Source organism: Dendrobates tinctorius, unplaced genomic scaffold (genome assembly GCF_039654945.1).
Source record: "Dendrobates tinctorius isolate UK_male_01 unplaced genomic scaffold, ASM3965494v1 ptg000098l, whole genome shotgun sequence".
Lineage (NCBI taxonomy): Eukaryota > Metazoa > Chordata > Amphibia > Anura > Dendrobatidae > Dendrobates > Dendrobates tinctorius.
The window spans coordinates 28978199-29005000 of NW_027361766.1; the positions used below are offsets into that span (position 1 = coordinate 28978199).

At 42.9% G+C, this 26802-nt stretch overlaps 1 protein-coding gene across 7 annotated transcripts in view; it reads left to right on the forward strand.

Moving 5' to 3' along the window:
* LOC141099143 (membrane cofactor protein-like) overlaps nucleotides 1-26802 on the forward strand; it is an 88916-nt gene that overhangs the window by 60691 nt on the left and 1423 nt on the right. For 2 of the 7 annotated variants that reach the window (XM_073587284.1, XM_073587283.1), the window contains exons 8-14: nucleotides 1197-1250; nucleotides 3407-3463; nucleotides 5395-5448; nucleotides 8128-8154; nucleotides 22602-22680; nucleotides 24600-24702; nucleotides 25694-25831. In XM_073587284.1, the coding sequence (XP_073443385.1) occupies nucleotides 1197-1250; nucleotides 3407-3463; nucleotides 5395-5448; nucleotides 8128-8154; nucleotides 22602-22680; nucleotides 24600-24702; nucleotides 25694-25816 (497 nt within the window). In that variant the 3' untranslated portion in view covers nucleotides 25817-25831. Of the gene's footprint in view, nucleotides 1-1196; nucleotides 1251-3406; nucleotides 3464-5394; nucleotides 5449-8127; nucleotides 8155-22601; nucleotides 22681-24599; nucleotides 24703-25693; nucleotides 25832-26802 lie in introns of those variants that run through there. The other 5 variants (XM_073587285.1, XM_073587286.1, XM_073587287.1 and 2 more) reach the window with 5 other exon arrangements.

Below are 26802 nucleotides of genomic sequence, written 5' to 3' on the forward strand. Positions count from 1 at the left end.
TGGTCCTCATTGCTGCTGAGATCTGCCTGTTTGCTCACCAGCGATCATGTAGCGACACACCAGCGATCCTGACAAGGTCATATCGTTGTCTGGATCGCTGGTGCGTCACTATGTGTGACGGGGACCTAACCCTCTGCTGCTGGGGTTTTTACAAGGAACCTGTGGCCGTAGGCCAAATGGAAATCCGGCTGGGGAGGAAGCGGACCTCCCCTCTACCATCCTGTTGTCCGTTTCAAAAATAAAAGCCCATGGCAGGTTTTCCTAAATCTGGTTTGGACAGATAGCTTGCTCAAGATCAACACTTGCTTTTTTTTTGCATTGCAATCTCAGCTATTCCTGTGACTATTTACTCCCGTGTCCTCCATACGCTTCTGTTCGCATACTGGGGGACACATAGCAACCCTCGCATATGACACCGGTCACTGCTTCACAATATATATAATGTATAGATTTTTTTTTTTAGTTTAGGGGATTTGAATCTGCAGTATTATTTAGCTTGTACTTTATAATGCAATATATCTTTGTAAAAGTCTATCCATTTAATCACGGTTGTCTGTGAGCCCAGTCCTGAGGACTGAGACCGCATCGTATCCATACACTGGGTTATTTCTTTTGCGGAGACAGAGCGTCTCCACAAGATAAATAGACTGCGGCCCTGCGCGCATAGTGGAGATGGGATTTCATAAAATCCCCTCCACTATGCTGTAACATCTGGATGCTGCTGATTGGACGCTGCAGCTGTACAGCAGTAAATCCTGATGTAATCCAGACAGTGGAAACAACCTAAAGCAGATCCTCACCTGAATGGAGTGGAGGTTGAGCATGCACACGTTTACTCCATTTACTCTCTATGGGGCTGTTGGAGATAGCTGTGGACTGTACTCTGCTGTCTCTGGCAGTCCTTAATAAAATCATAAAAGCTTTGCTTGGCTAACCTAAATAAACTATTTTTCTAACGCAATGTCCTACTCCTCCTGTCTTTGTGACTTTTTAAATTCTAACAGTAGCATATTAAAATGTTTGTGAAAACTAAAATTGACACGTATACAATCTTCATGTAGTTGTCCTACTACAGAACATGCTACTTGGTTGCAGCTGGTCACACTCTCCGCTTTTTGTGCATGTCTGAGTTATCGCTGCAGGTCGTTTCCTACTAATCCTCACTAACCTGTTAACACCTGTTTTTTTAACATCAGAAACTGTTACTCCGACTCCAACAACAACAAAGGGAAAGGAGGCTGAAACCGGAGGTAAAGCTCTATAATCTACCGGGTAATTTGCAAAAGAATAACTAAACCCTCTTAATATGTTTACGTAGAAAAAAAAGGACCACAGCGCATTTGCCTCTTTATTCAACATGATGACTTAAATTTTGTGGTTTAGTTATTCTTTGTTTTTGTGTGAATGAATAAGATCTGCTATTTCATGCTAAGCTAAATCTGCTTCCAACATTATTATTGCCTCCTCCTAAGCAACTCCAATATACTTGGTTTTTAGCAATTTTTTTTATATTTGTGTCCTGACAATAAGAATGACCATTGGCTTAAATACAGCATTTTAAAGTTTGTGAAATTGCAACCCTTGATCTGGCCTATATTGTGTAAATACTTAAAGGGGTTGTTGTGCCATCATCATAGTTATACTTATTTATCAAGCAAATTGTATATTTCCCCTTTTTTCAATTTACTTTTTCTAAACCTAATGCAGGACTAGTTATTTCTATTTCATCACAAGGATGGCACCCGATAGCGTTAGTAATAATGCCCGCAGTATGGTTCTCTATACATAACTGATCTTAGGTGGGCCAGCATGCTCAGTCCAGCTTCTATCATTGTGGCTGCACTCAGCTGGCTCTCTTCTATTGCAGAAAAAAGCCAGTGGTATTGAGTACATAGCCTTTTGGTATGGCGCAATGTAATATTACTGCCGATTGCAGCTCCGGAAGCGAGAAGGCTGAGCAAATGCGGTCAAAACTGCCACAGTGGCTGCGCTGGGCTGTAAAAGTGGATTCCTTTGTCATGAAAGTCTCTGTACATACTGACCCCCGGCTTTTTACTGCGCTAGAAGATAGCCGGCCAAGTCGGAGGATTATACTTTTACAGCGGAGTGCTGCTACAGTTACTGAAGAATAATGATGTATTGTGAATGCTTGGGTCAGTAACCTACATGGAACCACATTGCAGGCATTGTTACTAACTCGAAGGGCTCGCTCACACAATCGTATGAATGAAACAAGTGCTTTTATTGGAGAACAGTCATACCAATGTTATATAATGAGGCAGGGCAGATTTTTTTTATTTTTCCAACAGACTAAATCTAAAAATGTTGCAGCATGCTGCGCAAATTGGAGCACACCCACCCATTCAAGTCTATAAGGCGTGTAAAACAACTCGCCACTCTCGGATGTCATCTAAGTGCAGTCTCATTCCCATAGACTCCCACAATGGAGAAGATGGAGAAATGAAGTTCTCCTTCTCCGCACCTGTGATATGGTTCTCTCTCCGAGAGAATTTGATCACACCAGGCTGTCACTCTGATCAAACTCGGATCTGAGTGTCATTACCATGATCAATCCGATGTTAAACCCCACCTAAATAGCACCATCCGTATCATAAAACATATTTTTATAACAATGCTTTAGTTTTAATAGTGACTTAAAGGGCAGAACAAATATTTTTTTCATTAATAAATACAAATATGGTGGAACAACCCCTTGAAATAGATTATAGTGACGGAGTAAAGTTTAGTGTTTGAGAAACTTCTTTGTCATTGGGTAGTATCCAATCCAAGTGGTTTACACAAAATGATTTCCACCATTACGAGTTATTCAACATTTCCAGTTCATTACCGTCAGGCAATATCTATTGGCTTATTTAATCCCTTATCCAAATGATCAAAAGCAGTGACCAAATACAGAAATTAAAAAAAAGGAACATTTCTAAACAGTAAACCTCTATGTACTCATTTGTCAAGAGCTTACTGTATACAAGTGTTATGCAGATTTGACAGGGAAAGAGCACTATATGATGTTGGAAGCTCTCAATCTTTGGGCGCTGGACTTGGTAAATTTACGTGTTGCTTTCTGCTTTAGATGAACAGTATGTGAAATGCCAAACGCAAAGCGGTGACGCTCAGATTTTTATTTTCTGTCCGTATCCAATGTTTGCATGACTGGGAGCTATGTTTTGCTTGTCTTCCAAAAGTACAGAAGTAATCATGTGGAATAAATGCAACATTTTCAAAAATTGTTCGAGAAGGTGGAGAATCGGGTTACCAAACGAAGTCACAATGATTCTTCCGTACTATTTGGGAGCTTGGGCTTTGTCAACAGTACGCAAAAAGATTTCAAAGTCCATGAATTTCAGTAGAAAAACCCACCTAGCAAAGGCATGTTTGTTATTTTTAGGTACAACTGTCAGTCAAAAACCATCAACCACAAAGAAGAAAGATGAGAATAATGGAGGTAAAGGTCAAGCAAAAAATCATGTAGCATAAGGAATAAGTGCATGTGGCTTAGGTTATGGCTGGGTTCACATGAATAGATATAGTAATGATATAGAATACACACTATATAGACAAAGGTATTGGACACCCCTCAACTTCAATGAATTTAGGTTTCTCATCCAGTCCCATTGTAATGGAATAATAAAATCAAGCCTCTAGCCATGCAGTCTGCCTTTACCAACCTTTGTAAAGAATGGGTCATTCTAAAAAGCCCCTGGAAGTTGACCGGAGTCCTGCAATTGGATGCCACCTTTTAACAAATCGGTTTGTGAAGTTACTTTCCTCCTAAGTTTTCCACGATTAATTGTAAGTAGAAATATTCAAAAGGAGAAGAGTTTAGGAGCCAGAGCAACTCCTCCACGAATTTGCAGACAACATAAAAATAAAGGCCTGGATCTCCAAAGGCTGAAACACTTAGTGCACAAATGTCACCTGTGATCTGCTCTCTTGGTAATAGCAGATCTCCAAACCTCCATTGGCATGAACATCAGCACAAAAAATGTGTATCGGGAACTTCATGACATAGCTTTCCATGGCTGAACAGCTGCAAGCCTTACATGACCAAGCACAATGCTGAACATTGGATAGAGTAGTGTAATGTATGCACTGCTGTACTCAGAGGAAAACTGTTTTGTGGAGTGACATATCTTGGTTCCCTATCTGGCAGTCTGATGGATGAGTCTGGGTTTGGCATCTTCCAGGACAACATTGCCTGCCTTACCACATTGTGCCAACTGTAAATTTTGGTCCAGTAAATGGAAATATTAATGCTTTAGTATGCCAAGACATTTTGGACACTTGTATGCTTTCAGCTTTGTCATAAGTTTTAGGAAGGACCTTATATCTTTACCGGCATGACTGTTGCCCCAGTGCTCAAAGCAAGGTTCATAAAGGCATGATTGAGATATTTTGGTGTGACCCGAGTCCTAACCTCTACCCTATCGAACACCTTTGGAATGAAATAGAATGGAAAATGCAATCCAAGCTGACACTCGTCTCGATGAATGGGCAAACCTTTCCAGACGCAGTTCAAAATCTTGTAGGAAGCCTTCCCAGAAGGGCAGAGGCTGTTTTAGCAGCAAGGTAGGGGACCAACTCTATATTAATAATCATGGATTTAGAATGTTGGGACATAGAAGCTCCTTCTGGCCATTTCTAGCGGGATCTTCCTATATATGGATTGTGAAGCTCTCATTGACCTAGGAAAAAAATTATGCAGTTCACTTTATGGCATGCTTTACGTATGTCAGACTTACCACTAGTAAATGCACAACATCATATTAGAAGAAAATAAACAAACATCTGAGACCGCGAATCATCCATGGATCCCCCGAAGGATGGCATAAATATCCAAATGGCTCTTGGCAGAGAAAAGGTTCCCCACCCCTGGTCTATGGGATCAATAAAAACTGCTTCAGTAACCAGAAACTACAGCATCTCTACATGGTCCAGCATGGGCAGTTACATAAACACATACTGATTGAAGGTGGCTCACACACCTTAGATAGTTGTCGTTACCAGCCTCTTTCCAGGACATCTGCATAGACATAGCCATGGAAGTGAGCATATGTTTCCCATCAGGAGAAGGGACAGGGCTGCTCTCATACTCAGCTTGCAGTAGCTTATATACACATGAACAACAAATTGGACATTTTGAAATTCATCTGATCGTTTTCTCCAATGTCTGGCATAAGGGGATATTTGGAAAACTGTAATCTTAGGTGTGTGGGCACCTTGAATTAAATAAAAAAAGTTGAAGTTGATCATCTTTGCAGATTCTTTATTAGCATGAATTTGCTTTTCATTCTAAATGGAGAAAGAGCATTTCACAAGCATTGATAGGTGGCTTTTTTTTTACTGAAATTCAAAGTCCTGTTTATTTAATCCCAGGTTCAACTGTCGCTCTAAAAACAACTAAACAGCAAAGCACTGAGGGAAATGGAGGTAACATGTAAATTATTAAGAATAAGGAACAAGGGTATGTCCACATGGGACTAAAAAGTCTGCCAGAAAACTGCCTTTGAATTTTGATGCAAGTCTATTTCCAAAATCACCAGATTGAAAGTGCCCGAATGGTCACTAAAAATGTGCAGTGTTTTTGTCTCATGTGTACATATCCTAAACAAGTTTATATGAAAATAGTTTATGAATTTTTTTTATAATAGATTCATTTATCTATCTGTATAACTTAAGAAAAAATAAACTTCCTACAGTAGCAAAGTGATCTGGCTGCAAGCACTTACACTACAGGGCTGTGGAGTCCGTAAGCCAAACCTCTGACTCCTCCATTTCCCTGACTCCGACCCCCGACTTCATGACTCCAACTTCTCAGCCCTGCCTCGCTACTGAGCATGTGCATAAAGTGCAGCACAGATTCATCTCAGCTACGACTCCACAGCACTGGTCACTACTGAGCATGGACATAAATTGCAGCACAGATTCATCTCATCTACGACTCCCCAGCACTGCCTCTCTACTGAGCATGTACATAAAGTGCAGCACAGATTCATCTCCGCTACGACTCCACAGCACTGGTCACTACTGAGCATGTACATAAAGTGCAGCACAGATTCATCTCATCTACGACTCCCCAGCACTGCCTCGCTACTGAGCATGTGCATAAAGTGCAGCACAGATTCATCTCCGCTACGACTCCACAGCACTGGTCACTACTGAGCATGTACATAAAGTGCAGCACAGATTCATCTTAGCTACGACTCCACAGCACTGGTCACTACTGAGCATGTACATAAAGTGCAAACACAGATTCATCTCAGCAATGACTCCTCAGCACTGGTCACTACTAAGCATGTGCATAAAGTGCAGCACAGATTCATCTCAGCTATGACTCCCCAGCACTGGTCACTACTGAGCATGTACATAAAGTGCAGCACAGATTCATCTCAGCTATGACCCCACAGCACTGGTCACTACTGAGCATGTACATAAAGTGCAAACACAGATTCATCTCAGCAATGACTCCTCAGCACTGGTCACTACTGAGCATGTACATAAAGTGCAGCACAGATTCATCTCAGCTAGAAGCCAAGATCCTTAAATCAGGAACAGAACAGACATTTTATAGGACATTTCTCGAGTATGTATCGAGTATCGCAGGTGCTTGTGGCCCTAGGGATTGCTTGCCATACACGCCAATGTCGTAGTCAACATAGCTACAACATTACCGTGTACAGCAGGACATCCTCAGACGTTTAATGGCTAACAGCCGCAAAACATGGGAGCATGGTGCACGAGTGCTCGCGATACTTTTTACGTACCAGAGCACCCCAATGTCACTCGAGGGGTGAGCATGCTCGCTCATCGCTACTAGTGAAGTCATCTTGCTTGCTCTTCTTAGCCTCTGACAGGCCAATGGGTCCCTGTCCTTTCATAATATTTCAATGGAGGATGCAGATTCTTGTGGGTTATGCCACAGAGAGGGGGGCGATGTTGATGTGCACAGGGCCCCTCCAACTCTTGAGCCACATTGTTGGAAAAAAGCATAATAATTCCAAGAAATTGGATACAGAACACAATGTGTTATGATTAAATCTGTCAGATGGTTTTTGCTATGTAATATGAAGACAATATGCTTGTAGGGGTTAAAACACATTTCAGCAATGCCTCTCATGAAGCTCAGAGGTTTTGTTTGCTTATATGATTGTTTTAGCACCAGGAGCTAATCATTGCTGCCCCTAGCTGGTCCCATGAGTCTTGGTCCTACAAGCCCCCTCCTGTGATAGGCACCTCATTGTCTTTGGACATTGTATGTACAGAGCCTGATGTGGGCGGGGTTAGCTTCCTCAGCTCTGCTCCATGATAAATCTAAAGACTCTGTATCAGAACGCCTGCACCCAGTAATCTGAGTGATACATTGTTGGATACATCTTCTCTCTGCTTACATCAGGCTGCTCTCAGATGAGGAAGCAAAAATCTACTGACGGATTCACTTTAAATCAAATTGTCTGAAAATGCACCAAATCTCTACCCTGTTAACAAGATGAAACACTAAAGCTGTGCGAAATAGCTGTATTAAAAGTGAAACTCCAATGAAAATGGAAAACACTTCGTAAACTTGTTTTCGTTATATTTTTTTTTTTTTTTTTTAATAGCCATTTTATGTACGAACCAGTCAATACGTGGTACATGTTTTAAAAATAGCTGTTTATTGTTTAGACTGATATTTTTTTACGCAGTATATCTCAATGGCGGTTTATCTGTTAATCTATTTGGTGTTAATAGCACATACTATGCATCTTACTCAATACAATGCTTCTGTGGCACACTGCATATCATCCTATACAGTCTAGATAGCCGGCAGCTATCCATACACAGGAGCTCCTGCTCTGCCGAGTGCTCCTGTGTTCTCTGAGAGAGCAGCTGCCAGACTCCTATGGCAGAGGCCTATCTTTGAGAACAAAAAGATCGGCAGTCCACATTTGTACATTTGAAACTCTTATCTCCCCTGACATCTCTTGATGGATATTTTTCCTTAATTTTTGGGAATACATAATTTCTACTTTAATCTGTACATTGGTACTCACTGCTATATAGAAAATATCTAATGAAATTAGTAAATATTGGTCTAGATTATCTGATGAGATTCTTTTTGTCTTCTTACAGGGGAAAACAACAGTGGAGCCATCGTGGGTAAGACACGTAGCTTTTTGCTAATCAATGTACATGTAAATATTGCATGCATTTCCTTTTCACTCTGAACATTTTATTCTCATAAAGATAAGTAATTTGTCTTATAAACGGGCTGCATATTGTGTAAAGTGAACTTTTTATCTGTCGTAAAGGCAATGAGTCGGCAGAAAGTGAGCTATTGTTTAACCCTGGATTTATGTTAAGTGTATTTTTAAAAAGTAGTTATGACAAAGAAAGCAACAATCTGTTTAATAAAATTAAAATGTATGTAGCCACATTCCATATGGGAATTAGAGGAGGGAGTGTATAGAAGTTCACCGCTCTTTCCATAACTTTCATTGATTTCTCCTGTGAACACTGGTAGGGAATTCAGTTGCTGAAACAGTTAACGGGGTCAAGAGATTTTGTTCTTGACCCCAAGATTCAACAGTATACACTGCAGACCATGGCCAGGTCTTGTACACCAGCAGTGCCACTTGCTGAACATCTCTGCTTACAGTATTGCCCTCCAGATTTGACATTCGACAACACAACGATCTACATTGGCATTACTTACGATAACATTTGCATGAGGATTACTTACCCAAGGCATTGGTTCACAATCACTAAGACTCTCTTTACAACAGTGCCTTAATGAAGGAGGCAGCTAGAGTGACGTCCACTAAATGTATTATCGGCTCATTTCCAGGACTTCTATATTGATGGATTTAGGTTTAGCAGATTCGATGGATTTAGGTCAACAACACCGGATCGATGGGGGGCTTTGACATCCTACCAACCAGCTGTTTACAGCTCTCGGTTCCAGATATACAGTGTACAGAGTCAGAAAACCACAGCTACTGTATGTACACCTTGTGGAGACCGTTCTCTGGTGTTTCAGCTTATCTCCCACTCACCTGCGTGGGTCTGTAAACAGATCGGTAGGGATGGAGTGGAATCCTAAAAAATATATACAGTGCAGACCAAAAGTTTGGACACACCTTCTCATTCAAAGAGTTTTCTTTATTTTCATGACTATGATAATTGTAGATTCACTCTGAAGGCATCAAAACTATGAATTAACACATGTGGAATTATATAATTAACAAAAAAGTGTGAAACAACTGAAAATATGTCCTATATTATAGGTTCTTCAAAGTAGCCACCTTTTGGTTTGATTACTGCTTTGCACACTCTTTGCATTCTCTTGATGAGCTTCAAGAGGTAGTCACCGGAAATGGTCTTCCAACAGTCTTGAAGGAGTTCCCAGAGATGCTTAGTACTTGTTGGCCCTTTTGCCTTCACTCTGCGGTCCAGCTCACCCCAAACCATCTCGATTGGGTTCAGGTCTGGTGACTGGAGGCCAGGTCATCTGGTGTAGCCCCCCCCCTACACTCTCCTTCTTGGTCAAATAGCCCTTACACAGCCTAGAGGTGTGTTTGGGGTCATTGTCCTGTTGAAAAATAAATGATGGTCCAACTAAACACAAACCGGATGGAATAGCATGCTGCTGCAAGATGCTGTGGTAGCCATGCTGGTTCAGTATGCCTTCAATTTTGAATAAATCCCCAACAGTGTCACCAGCAAAGCACCCCCACCCCATCACACCACCTCCTCCATGCTTCACGGTGGGAACCAGGCATGTAGAGTCCATCCGTTCACCTTTTCTGCGTTGCACAAAGACACGGTGGTTAGAACCAAAGATCTTAAATTTGGACTCATTAGACCAAAGAACAGATTTCCACTGGTCTGATGTCCATTCCTTGTGTTCTTTAGCCCAAACAAGTCTCTTCTGCTTGTTGCTTGTCCTTAGCAGTGGTTTCCTAGCAGCTATTTTACCATGAAGGCCTGCTGCACAAAGTCTCCTCTAACAGTTATTGTAGAGATGTGTCTGCTGCTAGAACTCTGTGTGGCATTGACCTTGTCTCTAATCTGAGCTGCTGTTAACCTGCGATTTCTGAGGCTGGTGACTAGGATGAACTTATCCTCCGCAGCAGAGGTGACTCTTGGTCTTCCTTTCCTGGGGCGGTCCTCATGTGAGCCAGTTGTGAGTCAGCTGTGTATCCACCAGACTTCTGCACAACACAACTAATGGTCCCAACCCCATTTATAAGGCAAGAAATCCCACTTATTAAACCTGACAGGGCACACCTGTGAAGTGAAAACCATTTCCGGTGACTACCTCTTGAAGCTCATCAAGAGAATGCCAAGAGTGTGCAAAGCAGTAATCAAAGCAAAAGGTGGCTACTTTGAAGAACCTAGAATATAAGACATATATATTTTCAGTTGTTTCACACATTTTTGTTAATTGTATAATTCCACATGTGTTAATTCATAGTGTTGATGCCTTCAGAGTGAATCTACAATTTTCACAGTCATGAAAATAAAGAAAACTCTTCGAATGAGAAGGTGTGCCCAAGCTTTTGGTCTGTACTGTGTGTGTGTGTGTGTGTGTGTGTGTGTGTATGTATGTATATGTATATATATATATATATATATATATATATATATATATATATATATATATATATATATATATATATTATATAATATACACTGCGCTCTGTATACTAATGACCTGTAAGGCCTGTTTCACACATCCGTGTTTTACCATCAGTCAAAATCCGCCGTTTTGCAAAAAAAAAAGGATCCGCCATTTTGCTTGGCGGATCCAGTTTTTCCCATTGAGTTGCATTACCGGTGGATCTTGACGGATGGCCATCCGTTGGATCCGTTTTTTTGCGGATTCGCCAAAATTTTGGCGTCCGCCGACATGCCTAGACGGGCAATGCAACGTTTTTTCCGGCGGCCAGATCCGCATTTTACATTACACATGCCCAGAGGATTTGACTCGGCTGCAAATTTAACCCTAAACCCTGTTCTGGCGGCTGAAAAATCAATCTCTCTCTCTCGCCATTTTAGCGGATTTTAACTCCCGAAAAAAACTGATGTGTGAAACAGGCCTAAGGAGTCATATGTGTGAAACCGTTTTTCTAAAGAGCCATGTTAGCTAGTCCTCCTGCTGTCTTGACTGATGTCCCACTGCTGGATGCATGCATGAGTGGTTGAAGCCTCTAATCTAATCTGACCCTCTCTGAATGCATGCGTTATTCAGGAAAGTAATTGTCATGTATTGCAGTAATTCTGAGGTCATTTTACATAAGTTATCGTCTGATATTGGGCAGTTATCGGTCTTTCATGTTCACTGTAGATACTTGTTTGGCTTTATGTCCCAAGTTGTGTGGCAAGTTTCTCTAAGGCCTCTTTCACACTTCAGTTATTTGCATCAGTTAAAATCCGCCAAAAAGGCAGACAAGCGGATCCGTTCTCAACTGAGAGAGAGAGAGAGGTTTTTTTTGTCCAGCACCCAGAAAGAATTTGGGGTTAATTCAGTGTCTGGAGGATCCGCTGGCCAAAAAAACGTTGCAAGCTCCGTTTGGAAATCTTTGAGGATGTTGACGGACACTAACATTGTGGCGGATCCTCAAAAAAACGGATGCAACGCACGGCAATCAGTCAGGATCCGCCAATAATGAAACTCAATGGGGAAAAAATGGATCCGCAAAGAAAAATGGCGGATCCGTTTTTTTTTCAAAATTGGCGGATCTTGACTGTCAAAAACTGAAGTGTGAAAGAGGCCTAAAGTGGTGATATTGACTTGTAAGATTGCCACCTCCTGCAGTTGGCACCAGATACCGCTTCTACTTCTCTCTGAAGTGGTTATTTGCATATGGAGGCATAGTTCAATTAGCTGAAATCCAAAGGAAGGTCATAGTTAAATTATTATTCTTCATACCGAAAGTCCTGCAGACATCATGTATTTTAGGCTGAAGAGTCCCTTTTGCTGAATTCCTAAAAAGTAATAAAAGGCGGAATAAGTAGCCACACTTGGGGCTCATCCAGACGTCTGTCTTTCAAATATGAGTTATAGCCGTGATTTTTACTGATAGCCTAGAATTGTACAAGTTTTAAGAGGCTGTTCACACGTCCGTGTATTTTTGTTTCAATTCAAAATAAGTGAGGTCTCCAAAGAATTCAAATATGTCAAGAAGTTTGCATAAGATTGTCAGCAAACACCCCTATAGTTTGATATTAGGGTCTTGCTTTATTTGTTAGATGAAAGTCTCCATTTTGAGGCTGAGCAAAGCGGGAGAAAGGGAGCAGCCCTGACACATCCCATTTTGGATATTAAAATTTCCATTGACCCTCACTGAGCATTGTAAGTGAAAGACCAGCATGGAGGCTGTGAAAGGCGGAGGAAATCTAAACCTTATTAGGGTGTATTCCATCATGCGCCAACTTATTCTGACAAATGCTTTGTTAACCTCGATGGTAAGGAGTGTGAAAGGGGTTTCCATTTTGGTGGCATTAAAAGTAGTATGTATAATGTGCGAGAAATTGTCTTTGCCCACTCTACCGTTCACAAATCCAGTCTGTTTAGGGTTGCTGATACATGGTTTCGACAGGAGTTTCACCTACAGTTTCAGTTCATCATTACAAAGGGAAATCGGGCGGTAGTTAATGCATTAATAGGGGATCTTTTCCTTCTTTTGGGATTACGGAAATAAAAGCTTCAAGCGCTTGTTGTGGTGGCAGAATGCCATTGAGTGAATGTAATGTGGGGAAGCAACTTTGTGCTGATTTTTTATGGTATATGATAGGAAGGCCATCGGGTCCTACTGAGTTCCCATATGATATGGTGCTAAAAAGTACCTTTCACCAATTGGGGCTGCCATTTTCTTCTTATAATAGTGGGCAGCCCAGATTGCTAATTTCTCTAAATGTTTTGTCTAAAACTACCATTCTGCTCCTTTTTTTTTTTTTTTCCTTTTTCTTGATGTGGTCTTTGTTGGGCTTAAAGTACCATTCCGTTTTTATTTTTGTTTGGCCACGAGTTGGGTATCTAATGCATGATCCATGTGTGTTGTAAAATAACTTCTGGTGGCCATCTTCTACTGTTTCCAATGCCACTTTGGTCCTTGTGATCGCAGCTCTGACTGGCTGGAATCACTACCAACCGTTCATTTCTCTCTTAAAGAGGTTGTCCACTACTTTTACATTGATGACCTATCCTTAGGATAGGTAATCAATGACTGACTGGTCGGGGTGTGACACCCAGCCCACCGTCAATCAGCTAGTATCTGTGGCGGTGAATGCCTGCCGGATGTACTCACTTGTGGAGCTGGCCGTCTTCTGTTGGTGGCCACCACAGGATATTGCACATCCGCCTTCTATTGATTTGAATAGGAGGCGGATGTGTAGTACCCAGCTGTGACCACTACCAGAAGACAGAGCATGGCTTGTGAGTACTTCCAGCCACCGATGACAGCTGACTGGCGGAGGTGCCAGGTGCCCTACCCTGGCCAATCTGACATTGATGACCTATCCTAAGGAGAAGTCATCAAGTTAAAAGTAGTGAACAACCTCTTTAACGTAGGACTATGAGACTCAGAACGCAGCTGTCATAGAATAACACTGAGAAATTACTTCTGGTTTGCTCAGCAAACGGTGGAGTGTTCCAGCCAACCCCAACTTCAATCGCAGGATGCAGAAGAGGAAAGATGAAAACAGCAGAAGACGGTGACTGGTAAGCATTTAAATACACACGCGGAACATACAATACTGATACCTTACTGATGGTTGAATAAATAAAGACCACTGGAGGGTGTAGAGCTTTTATAAATAAAGTGAAGGACAGTAGAGGTTTGAAATCCATACAGACATTTGTAAAAATGATTGCTGTTTTAGTAATGGCCAGCAGGTGGCAGAAAACTGTCACTGCTCTGTGATCGCTGCTGATTATCACATAGAGTAGAACCTTTTCTTAGGCTGGTTTCACACTTGCGTTTTTTTGCGCTGTATTTTAGCGCTAAAAAACGCATGCGCTTTTTTTCCCTATCTTTTGCATGGGATGCGCTTATGTGCGCATACACATGCGTTTGTATGCGTTTTTGCGCGCATGCGTTTTTTGTGGTGTGCGCTCGGGCGCACAAAATGCATCCTGTTGCATTTTTTGGGCGTCCGACTTGCTGTAAAAAAAACGCTTGCGCGCGCAATGCGTTTTTTTACAGCAAGACACCCATTGTAAGTCTATGGGTGCGCACACATGCGCATTGGCATGCTCATGTATGTGTTTTTTTGCCCATGCGTTTTTTTTTTGCCCTTTGGTTAGACAATGGAAATTATGGGTTTGGGTTAGAGTTAGGGTTAGTTAAGGGGGGTTAGGGTTAGTAGGGTTTGGTTAAGGGTTAGGGTTTGTAGTGTTTGGTTAAGGGTTGGATTTAGGGTTAGGGTTTTGTAAAGTCATGGTTTGGGTTACTGTTAATCCTAACCCAAGGCCAACTAATGTTGGAAAAAACCGCAAACGCGGTAAAAACGCACTAAAAACGCTGCGTTTTTTTCATGCATGCGCATAAAAATGCTTAAAAAAACGCAGCATTTGTATGCTTTTGTATGTGTGTTTTCCATTCGTTTTTTTGCGGGAAAAGCGCGCTGCAAAAAAAAGCAAGTGTGAAAGTAGCCTAAGAGAATTCTAATCAAGTAGGCCAGTGATCCTTGTGGTGTACAAGCTGACCTTGCAAGAAGGTAGATGGACATTGATTTAAGTTGAAGCTAGGCTGGTGGTATGGTGGTGGTATGCCTGAAGTGGGCAAAATGATGCTTTTATTTGACACATTGCAGAGTGGTGGTGAGGCATTACGAAGGCAGTGTTGTCTGCTCTAAGGTGGCAGCCATGGGGATGATGGGACACATAGCTATGTGGGATGATTGTATGGTGTGTCTACTCACTATCATATAGCACAGTTCTCTGCAGACTGTCAATTGCACGACTGCCTGGGGATCTTCGCGCTGTCTGACGCTGTGTGCTCATCTATCTGTGATCCTCTACCGGGTCTCCAAGGCTTCAGTCAGCAGGTAGGCTGGAAAATGATCCTCCCTCTACACAGTACTTTTGGATGGAGTTCTGCAACTGCAAAGTTCAGTATATCGCCAATGGTTTAGATTTGTTTAGTGGACAAGAAAAGGGCACAGCTGTGAGGCATGTCTGTCCTCGTCATCACACAACAGCCGTGTATTTTTGTGGACCGAGTGGTCTGCACCAGAACACAGATATGTCTGCTCTTCTTCCTAAACAAACTCACTGTTTTCCGTCTATGGTTGCATAATAAGCCCGTGTGTCATTGTTTGCTTTCCAATTTATATGTTTGCTTGATGGGAGAAGATGGAGAAAGCTTGTAATACGCAAATAAACTGATCAAGCTGTGATTGTAAAACCTGGCATTTTGCCCAAACACTGATGAAAATCTGATCTAGAAACACTGAATAAAAAACGGAACCTTTTCTGCCTATGATAGAAATTACTGACATCTGAATGAGCGCATTAACCGTTAATACATACCGTATTTACTTTTTTTTTTTTAAATTCTCCGTTGAATCCACACAGAGCATGGTAAATGGATCCATCTTTATTGCTGTTGTATCTATCTGCAGCCGCCATTATGGGAAATTTAGGAGTTTACCATATACTCTTGGTATTGAATTCAGTTTATTAAAGGGCTTGTCTTTGTCTATTTAATCTTTTTCTCATGGAGCCAATCACTTACAGGCAGGTAGTTGCTCTCTACCTGCCTATTCTGCCTGGTAACTGCTCCTAGCAATCACAGACCTCTCCATGACGGCAATTCTGCGGTTTCATGTGCCTTTGCGTCAAAAGCGCAGCTTTCTCTCACCCATGACAGCACCACGGAGAGAGGGGATCCGCCCTTCAGGGACAGGAACCTACAGATAAAAAGGGTGGTACCTCTCCTCCGCCTTCAGTTGGGTTCCTGTCCCTAACAGGGGGGACCACAGTACGGCGTACCTGCGTATCCAAAGGAGTCCGGGGCCGGCCTGTCCGGTAATCTGCAGCGGGGAGGCCCCTGCCGCGGCAGGAACTGTGCCCGAAGCCGCCACCACTGGGGCCGATGCGGGCTGCCGGGGGAGCGGGGGGGGAAACGCCGGAGTCGCCGCTCCGGAAAGGAGATTGGGGCTCATCGGGACCCGGTGGAGCGTGGGCAGCGCCATGGTACAGAGAGCGACTTCCGCGTCCCGGAATCAGGCGCATGCGCAGGAGCACGCTCCTCAGCCAGCGCAACGCAGGATGGGAGCGGTGACGTCACGCGGGAGGCAACTATAAAAAGGGTGAGGCGCAGAAACTCCTGGCTGGAAGTGATCTAATAATAATAATAATGGAGGATAGCGACCAGCAACAGGAGCAGCATGCCAGGCAGCAGCTGAAGCAGCAGCAATACCACCACCGACAAAAGGAACGAAACATAGAGGGCCGTTCCAGCAGTCACTCCATGCGGCGTAGTACGTCAGCGGCAAGGAGCAAAACGCTACCAGGAGATCAGCCTATACAGGACCTGACTCCATCTCCCGAACCGGTACCTGCAGCCGCGCACCTTTTCGGGGTAAGTGATCATCGTGATTGTTCACTCTTGTAATACAATTCCTCTCCCTTATTAGGGAAAGAAGAAGGCAAAAAAGAACAGGGAATGGAGACACCGGATTTCGCATCTGACCTAAGGGCCGCAATTAAATCAGAGGTTCAGAGTGCCCTCGAATCCCTTAAACATAGGGATAAAACGAGGAAGAAAGACACGGTAGAAACCTCCCAGTCAGACTCTTCCACGTCGGGAGAATTTACGCCTAAAACCTCGGAATCTGGCTCCTCATCCTCAGATGAGGAAACAGGAGGGCGCCACTGTTTTCCCCTAGAAGTGGTAGACAAACTAGTAAAAGCTGTAAGGTCTACCATGGGGGTATTGGACCCGAGGCCGGATAAAACAGTCCAGGACATAATGTTCGGTGGACTAGGCCAAAAAAAACGGAGAGTATTTCCGCTTAACGAAACCTGACAAGGGCCTAATCAAAAAAGAATGGGACAAGCCAGACAGGAAAAATACTACAGTCCCTTCCCTTAAAAGAAAAATATCTCTTTGAGGAGGCGGCATCCACGTCTTGGGATAGAGCCCCGAAAATCGATGTAGAAGTCGCTAAGGCCTCAAAGAAATTCGCCCTTCCCTTTGAGGACATGGGCACCCTCAGGGACCCCCTAGATAAAAAGGCGGATACCTTTCTAAAGGGGGCTTGGGAGTCGGCAGGCGGTAACCTCAGGCCAGCGATAGCGGCGACATATACCTCAAGAGCCCTAATGGTATGGGTGGACCAACTTAAGAAACAGCTGAGGGAAGGGACACCAATAGATAAGATCTTAGATTCTATCCCAGTAATAAGGGAGCGGCTGCATTCCTAGCAGACTCATCGGCCGATTCAGTCAGGCTATCGTCCAAAACAGCAGCACTTTCAAAAGCGGCCCAAAGGACACTATGGCTTAAAAGTTGCCCAGGGGACCTACAGACCAAAATGAAATTATGTTCAATCCCCTGTGAAGGGAAATTCCTTTTTGGGGAGACGTTAGATGACATCCTCCAGAAAGCAGGGGACAAGAAAAAAGGATTCCCAAATTTAGGGCCAGCGGCATTTAAGAGGCCCTTTCGAAATAGGAGGTTTTTTCAGAGAAGACCACCGAGGGAACAAAAGTGGGATGACAAAAGAAGAGAGAGAGGCTTCTTCTTTAATAACTCTCCCCGAGACAAAAAGCCCTCCAAGTGACAGTACGCCCAGGATGGGGGGAAGGTTAACCTTTTTCCTTCCAGCCTGGAGGAGAATTTCAAACAACCCATGGCTAGTAAACCTAATCCAGGAGGGCCTAAGAATAGACTTTCTCTCTCTCTCTCCCGCCTCAAAAATATGTAACAACGCCGCTGAGATCCAGTACGCGAGAACAAGAAGCGCTAGAAAGTGAGGTCCTAGGCCTAGTAAAAAAGGAGTCCTCCAGGAGGTTCCCCTGCAGGATATGGGCAGAGGGTTCTATTCCCCTCTTTTTCTAGTAACCAAACCGGACGGCACCTTTCATACAATTATAAATCTGAAAAAGCTAAACGAATACGTTAGGAATCAGAGCTTCAAAATGGAGTCGATCAAGTCTACCACCAAAGTCCTGTTCCCAAACTGCTACATGACGGTGTTGGATCTAAGCGACGCCTATTATCACGTCCCGATCCACAAAGACTCCAGAAAATATCTCAGGTTAGCCGTCTCAATAAAGGGCAAGGTGAAAGAATTCCAGTACAGAGCCCTGCCGTTCGGAATATCGATAGCCCCACGAGTATTCACCAAAATAGTAGCGGAAATGATGGCTCATATAAGGGAACAAGACATAATAATCCCGTATCTAGACGATTTCCTAATAGCAGGCAGCTCGGCTCAAAAATGCAGGGAACAGAGAGACAGGGTGATGAACACTCTACAAGGCCTAGGCTGGCTTCTAAATCTAAAAAAATCAAGATTGGAGCCCAGCAGGGTACAAGAATTCTTGGGCCTAACACTAGATTCAAGCATTCAGGAGTGTCGCTTCCCAGACCACAAAAAGGAGAAGATTGCTCAAATTACAGCAAGAGCAATCCAAAATCCCTCCATGACATTAAGGAAGGCTATGTCACTGCTGGGTTCCCTATCCGCCTGCCTGCCAGCAGTTCAATGGGCTCAGTTACGCTAGATCTCCAGTAGGACATATTGGCCAACCAGGCAGCAATAGGGGGACACCTAGAGGGTCGTATTACCCTAAATTCAAGAACTATTCATTCCCTAGCTTGGTGGGGAAACCAGGAAAATCTGTCCAAAGGGATCCCCTGGGTAACAAAGATAACACACATAGTGACAACGGATGCCAGTCCCACGGGATGGGGAGCGCACATGAACAACGAGGTGACTCAGAACGTATGGGGAAATCAAGAACTAAAAGTCTCCTCAAATCAAAAAGAGCTTCTAGCAGTAGGCTATGCCCTGACACACTTCCTACCCCGGCTCCAAAATCACCATGTCCGCATTCTTTCGGACAATCGAGTCAGTGGCCTATATAAATCACCAGGGGGGGAACCAGGTCCCAAGCCCTAATGGACACATCCGCCAAAATCCTCAAACTGGCAGAGGCAAACCTGCTATCTCTGACAGCCCTACACATCCGGGGTACAGAGAATCAAAGGGCAGACTTTCTGAGCCGCACCCAATTACGACAGGGGGAATGGGTACTAAAGCGGTCCATTTTTCAGCAGATTGTAAAAATGTGGAGGACCCCAGACATAGATCTGTTTGCCGATTTCAAAAACAAAAAAGTAGACACCTTCTGCTCCCTCGATCCCAGGGGGAATCCTCTAACTCTGGACGCGTTTATGCTCCCATGGACACAGAGTCTAACATATGCCTTTCCCCCAATCATGCTCATTCCAGCGGTCCTAAAAGTCAAGGAGGACGGGGCAAGAATGATACTGATAGCCCCTTTCTGGCCCAAAAGAACCTGGTTTTCCTGGCTAAGAATGCTCTCAGTAACTGAACCATGGATCCTTCTGGATCTCCCGGACCTGCTATCGCAGGGCCCAGTGTTACATCCTCAGGCACCGAACCTCCATTTAACAGCATGGAATTTGAGAGGGCACTGATGAGGGACAGGGGATTTTCAGAGAACCTGATAACTACACTACAAAAAAGTAGGAAACCGGTTACCATGAGAGCTTACGGCAGAACATGGAAAAAATTTCTATCCGCTTCTAGGGCAAAGGTTCAGGACGGGGTTCAGATTGATAAGATCCTAGAATTTCTACAAAAGGGCCTAGAACAGGGTCTGGCGGTCAACACATTAAAATTACAAATAGCGGCGTTGGGTGCCCTCTCTAATCATGATGTGGCAGGTGACCCCTGGGTAGCACGGTTTATTAAAGCTGCAACCAGATCTAGGCCAATAGCTAGTCAAAGGTTACTGTTATGGGACCTGAATCTTGTACTTTCAACACTGACAGGCCCTCCATTTGAACCAATTCACTCGGCACCCCTAAAAATCCTATCACTTAAAATGGTGCTTCTGGTGGCACTAACATCAGCTCGAAGAGTGAGCGATATTCAAGCCTTGTCAGCAAGGCCTCCTTTTACAAAAATTCTAGAGGATAGTCATCCTAAAACCTGACCCGGCCTATTTACCTAAAGTATCATCACATTTCCACAGGTCCCAGGAGGTAGTCCTTCTGTCCTTCTGCCCAAATCCAAAAAATAAGGGGGAAGAAAAATTCCACACTTTAGATGTTAAAAGGTGCCTAGTACAGTACTTGGAGGCCACCAAAAAATGTAGGAAAGAAGGCTCTCTTTGTGTGTTTCCAGGGTCCTCGGAAGGGGCTCAAAGCATCCAAGAGTACCCTGGCAAGGTGGATAAGGGATGCGATTGCCCTGGCATATTCATCCAGCAGGAATACCATCCCAGAGGGGCTGAGAGCTCATTCCACAAGGGCAATGGCGACCTCATGGGCTGAAAGATCTGAGGTATCAATAGAACAAATCTGTAAGGCGGCCACCTGGTCATCACCTTCGACCTTTTTTAGGCACTATAGATTAGATCTAGCCTCTACATGTGACCTGACCTTCGGGAGAAGGGTCCTTCAGACGGCGGTCCCTCCCTAAGCTACCAATCTCTGTAATTCTCTCCGTGGTGCTGTCATGGGTGATAGAGAATAGCTTAGTTACTCACCGATAACGGTGTTTCTCGGAACCCATGACAGCACCCGCTTATTCCCCTCCCCTTCACGAGTATGGTGAGCACGTTTTTACTGTTAGTAGAGTGTTTCCGTTTAGGCACGGTGCTTTGATAAGTAAGCAGTATTATAATATTGTGTATATATTTCTGTTGTCTAACCTGAAGACCCTCTGATGCTCTGTAACCAACTGAAGACGGAGGAGAGGTACCGCCATTTTTATCTGTAGGTTCCTGTCCCTGAAGGGCGGATCCCCTCTCTCCGTGGTGCTGTCATGGGTTCCGAGAAACATCGTTATCGGTGAGTAACTAAGCTATTTTCTCTTCCGATCTCCTCTGTCGATGAGGTATCATTGCTGACATCATGCTGATTGATGGTTGGGTCCACGCAGCTAGGTAACAGGGAGCCAACAGTCAATCAGCTCCGCGTTGGCCCTAAACAGAGCAGAGCGGTAGAGAAGCAGCTGCTCCATCGATGTGACCTCATTGGAAGCCGCAGAATCACCGTCTCGTGTGGTCCGTGAGTCATGACGGCTCTGGTCCGACAATGATCAGCGCTGGGCAGAACAGGTAGGGTAGTTGGCAACAACCTACCAATAAATTCTTAGGCCCATTAATAAAAAAAAAATGAAAAATGATTAAGAAGAAAATTTGTAGAAAAAACACATTCCAAGATAAACCCTGTAAGCTATTATTTCTATAGAGGCTGAAAGCAGCTTTGATTGTATTTATCAACTGCAAGGAAAATTGAGCTTTGATTTGGAAAAAAATTAGTTTTGCCCACTATATAGAAAAAGGGACTGATTCATCAAGACTAGCATTCTTTATGCAAGTCTCAGTCCAGGATTTACTGGAGTAAGATATGTTAAAGGCTAATTTCACATTAGCGTTTTTTAGCGCAGCGCATCGTGCGCAATAGAAACGCATGCAAAAACGCATCATGCGTTTTTGCATGCGTTTGCGTTTTTTATGCGCATTCGTTCTCCAGGGGTTAAAACCAGTGTCTACACATTTTTACGCCAAAAACGCATGCGCACGAAAACTCAGATGAACGCATGTCCATGCGCAGGCCTGCGTTCCCATAGGATGTAATGCGTTATTTTGTCGCATTCCGTGCGTTAGCGTGCACATTCGTTTTTTCTTTTGACGTCTTTCTGTGGACCCAAGAATGCAACAGGTTGCATCTGGCGCGCCTAGGGGCACTCCTTGACAAAACGCATGCGAACGCGTGCAAACGCAAGACCATGCGCATGTCATGCTAAACATAGGTATGCATGCGCATGGACGCGCACGATGCGCTGCGCAAAAAAACTCTAATGTGAAACCAGCCAAAATCAGTAAAATGCATGTGCCGCTTACTAAATTTGGCCCAACTTCCAGAGGTCATGCGCCTCTTCTGTCTTCATTTATGCCACTTTAGTCCTAAAGTTTTTTTTGTTTTTTTTTTTAAACAGATGTTTTTCTAAATGTGATTTTGCCTGTCCTCATCCTGTGACGTTCTGTCCAATGGTTTCTCCGTCTGACCTCCAGTCTCCAAAGTCGCATCACTCGAGAAGATTGAGCGGAGCTGTGGGAGTTTGCGCCTCTTTTTGGGACAGCCTCTCACTTTGAAGGCTGGCAGTGCATCACAGGAGGCTGGTGGGCAGGATCACGTCACCGGGAATGGGCTGGATAAGTAAATATACTTTGGAAAAATCTTTTTTTCAGACGTAGCTCAAAAAGTTTTTGAGGACAACCCTTATAACTATTTTTCTCCAATATTTCAATACTTGTAGTCAAGCAGACGGCAGAGCCCTGACTGCAGTAAACTTGCATTTCTATGTAATATTGCTGTATTTCTTTTAAGGCGGAGTTATCGGTGGAATTATTGGAATTCTCATTGCAGCATCAATAATTTATGCGTGCTGGTTTAGGAGAAAAAAAGGGTGAGAGACTATCGAATGAAAAGATACATTCTATGTTTGAGAAGTAAAGTGCAGAGTTCTGAAAAGCGAAGGGGCTGAGTCATCAAAGCTTTTACGCCAGAAAAGTTCTGTAAAAGCTTTGAAAAGAACACTGACAAAATGGATGTAGCTGGGACAGACCCGTGATGGGACGTGGCCACTCCTATTAATCAAATGTGCCGGCTTCTCCTGGTAGGAGTGGCATTTCTGATGCAGCACACGGGGGCGCACGCCGCTCAGACAAGGCATCGAATTCATTAAGTGGAGTGTGCGTCTTAATGAATTTGGCACCTTCTACTCCAGCAAGAGGCGTAGTGCGAGTGTCCACTCCATCAGTTTTGATGAATCTGCCTCTAAGTTTCCATTTTATTCCTGTGCTTTTAGACCGAATTGTACCAACAGGCAATCCTCCCCCCAGGGGTCTTGCTCTTTATTTGTTAGTGTCCGTACATTAGGCCCTTTTAATTCGAAGTGTAAGGCCATAACATCAAAGCTTTATAGTTTTGATGTTTTCCAAATAAAGAAAATCCCAAATCTAAATTACCAACTGGAACATATAACTGTATACAACCAACATTACCTTTTAATAAATAGGAGAATTTAATTATTGAATAGCACAGCGGCCTGTTGTAAAAGAAAAAACCTAAGGTGGCCATTCATTATTGCATTTGTGCTTGTTTTTAATGTTTTGCATTTTTCGCATTTTATATAATAGAGACAGAGACCCTGATTCCAGGGCTGCTTGTAGTTCTGATCAAATCAATTTTTTTTCTGCTGCAGATCTAGCAGTTCTCTGAAAAGCATGCCATAAGTAAAAAAAATAAATAAAAAATAAAATAAAAAAATATAAAATTTCACATCACCTCCCTTTCGCCTCATTCAAAATAAAACAGTAAAAAAAAATCAAACCTACACATATTTGGTCTCACCGCTTTCAGAATCGCCCGATCTATCAATAAAAAAAGGATTAACCGGATCGCTAAACGGCGTAGCGAGAGAGAAAGTCAAAACGCCAGAATTACTTTTTTGGTCGCAGTGATATTGCATTAAAATGCAATAATGGGTGATAAAAAGATCGTATCTGCTCCAAAATGGTATCATTAAATCGTCAGCTTGGCGCGCAAAAAATAAGCCCTCACCCAACCTGAGATCAGGAAAAATGGGGACTTTATGGGTATCAGAAAATGCAGCAGATTTTTTTTTTTTTTTTTTTTTTTTTAATTTAAAGTTTGGAATTTTTCTTCATCACTTATATAAAAAGGAACCTAGACATGTTTGGTGTCTATGAACTCGTAATGACCTGGAGAATCATAATGGCAGGTCAGTTTTAGTATTTAGTGAACCTAGTAAAAAAAAGAAAAAAGTGTGGGATTGCACTTTTTTTTTGTTTTTTTTTGAAATTTCACCCACTTGGATTTTTTTCCTGTTTTCTAGTACCTGACATGGTAAAGCCAATGGTGTCATTCAAAAGTACAACTTGTCCCTCAAAAAACAAGCCCTCACATGGCCATATTGACAGAAAAATAAAAAAGTTATGGCCTGGGAAGAAGGGGAGCAAAAAATGAAGATGCAAATCCAAAAATACCTTTGGTCGTTAAAAGGGGTTAAATGTCTTTACTATTTTCTTTGTCAGAAGACGTAGGCCCAAATCATATTGACAGTGTGCTAACACTGCTAACACAGTGATCAATATTCCTTACACATTGAAGCAAAATAAGAGGAACTGCCCAGTACAGTTACAAGAAAAGATGCCTGTGCGTTTTTTAGGTTCATGTCCATTTAGTATATTCAGGAGAGCTGTCAGGTCGTCTTTAAATACTCGCTAGTGTTATAATTCGTAATTGCATTAACATATAATATATTCTTTTTTTTTTTCCATTCCTACGCTGAAATTTGAACAGTGATGATTATATAGCTCCAACTCGAAAGAACCCAGACAGTGGCCCATCAAGTAGCCCACAGCCTCCAATAGAGCAGTATGATATGAAGCAGCTAGAAGCCCAGGTAGCTCGTCATGGTCTCGGTACTTACTATCTCACCGGCACCACCGTTCAATGTTCCGAGTCCATTACGCATCGCTCAGTGTCGTCCTGCCTGTTGTGCACTAACATCGCTCTGAAGTTTGCTTCTCTGTAACATAGACATGGCACGGTTTGACAGAAGATCATGATTAAAGGGAACCTGTCAGTGGATTCATGCTGCCCAAACCACAGCATGAGTCTGATTCTAGCGCACAATGGCTGCCAGGTATGTTATACTCTGAAATGCTTCGGCGTTTAGGAGAAAGCATACCATGAAGATCTGTCCGGGAACCATAGAGAGAGATGAGCCGAGTCTGGCCCAGGTTCCCTTTAAGAAGAAAACTGTTGAGCTAGTTGATATTTTGCAACAAATCTAACTAACTCCGGTTTAATGTGGCCATCAGTGCTGTAGACCATCTTGCATGCCTGTCATTAACCTTTAACAGCATAGAGCACATTTATCAAAGGAAAAGCTATGGCGTAATGTGCGATAGAACCGTGACACCATTGATCAATGTGCGCCTTTGTCTGTACGCTGCTGGAGTGACAATATTGTGTCTATTAAAGGGGTTGTTACTATGTTCACTTGGATAATAAAGTTTTCATTTGGTATAAATTACCATTTATAGGCAAAACAAAAGTTTTTGCTGTAGAAAGTATTTGCATGTACACATTGTGGGATACGTTAGATCACAACCAATAAGCTGCAAACTTTGTGGATTGTTTTCTTAGCCATATACTAATAAAAATAATGATGGATCGTCAGTGGATCCGCCAATGAATTTTCTAAAAATTGTACTACAACCCCTTTAAATGTCTTTTTTTTTTTTTTTTTTTTTTCTCATGTTACGTGTTCATTTTTATCCATATCACAGTTTAAGAGATTTGCAGCAGATTTGCTATTGCCGTTTCTCTAGCCATGCTGGCCATCTTGTGTACCTTTTTGTGTTATCTTGTTTTATTCTTCCATTTAGACGTTGGGTAGCAAAAATTCATCATTAGTTTTGAAAACGTTGATCAAAGCAGACCGTTTCAGTTCAACTGGAGTAATTTGTGTTTTACATCATTGGCTCATTATCATTAGCTCTAGTGAGTAATATGAACCAATTTCTGGCCACTTAAAGTCTACAGTGTTGTTGTTCTTGGCTTCTACTTATTGATTCCATATGGCCGCCATATGTAAACTATGGTATTGATATGTATAAAATTAAACTGTTACGATCTAGGTGAGTTTTTATAAGTAATTGGTAGTTTACTGTCAAATGTGCCTACCCCATTTAAAGGAAACCCGAGGGTAAGTTAATGCTGTCTGAACCTTGGGCAGCATGAACCAGACGTTGGTTGCATTATTGCAGCTATGTATATTTTAGGGCTCATACAGAAGTCATGCATCTCATTCTGTTCACGGACAACAGTCCATGGACTATCCAAGGGTCCCCTGACCTGAGTGTGATGGCTCCATGGAAGTTTATGAAGCTGCCATGCTCTAGTCGGAAGACACGCTGTCAGTCTGTGCATTGCGGTCCTTGATCAGACCAAGATCCACCGATATCTGCATGAGCCCTTACTCTGAAATGTGTTTTGGAGTAAGCATACTTTGAAAACCTGGCCGGGGACCATGAATCTTGTAGGATTGGTCCAAGACGCAGGTCCCCAGTCGCATCTTTCCACCACTCTTTAGTAGGTTGACAGGTCTCTCTCTACACGCACATAGGGCGAGATCTTTCAGCCCAAGGAGTGGGGCATAGTCTCTAGTTGGCTCTTACAAGTATGTTTTCTCTGAAATACTGCAGTGCTAGAGTAAACCGCACACGTCTGCAATAATGCATCCAGTGTCTGATGCTGCTCGAACCACAGTGAGCATGAATCTATCTACTGTCAATTTATCTTTATGAGAATACACAAAGCATTTAACTTTTGGCTTGCTTTGACTTTGTAGCTAATTTTATTTTGCCTTTTAAAGAATATAATATACCAAATCGTAGACATGGTTTAATTGAATAAGCCTAGACTACACACCTAATGTAGCCTAAAAGGGAAACTGTCACCAGGTTTTTGCCACCTAATCTGAAAGCAACATAAT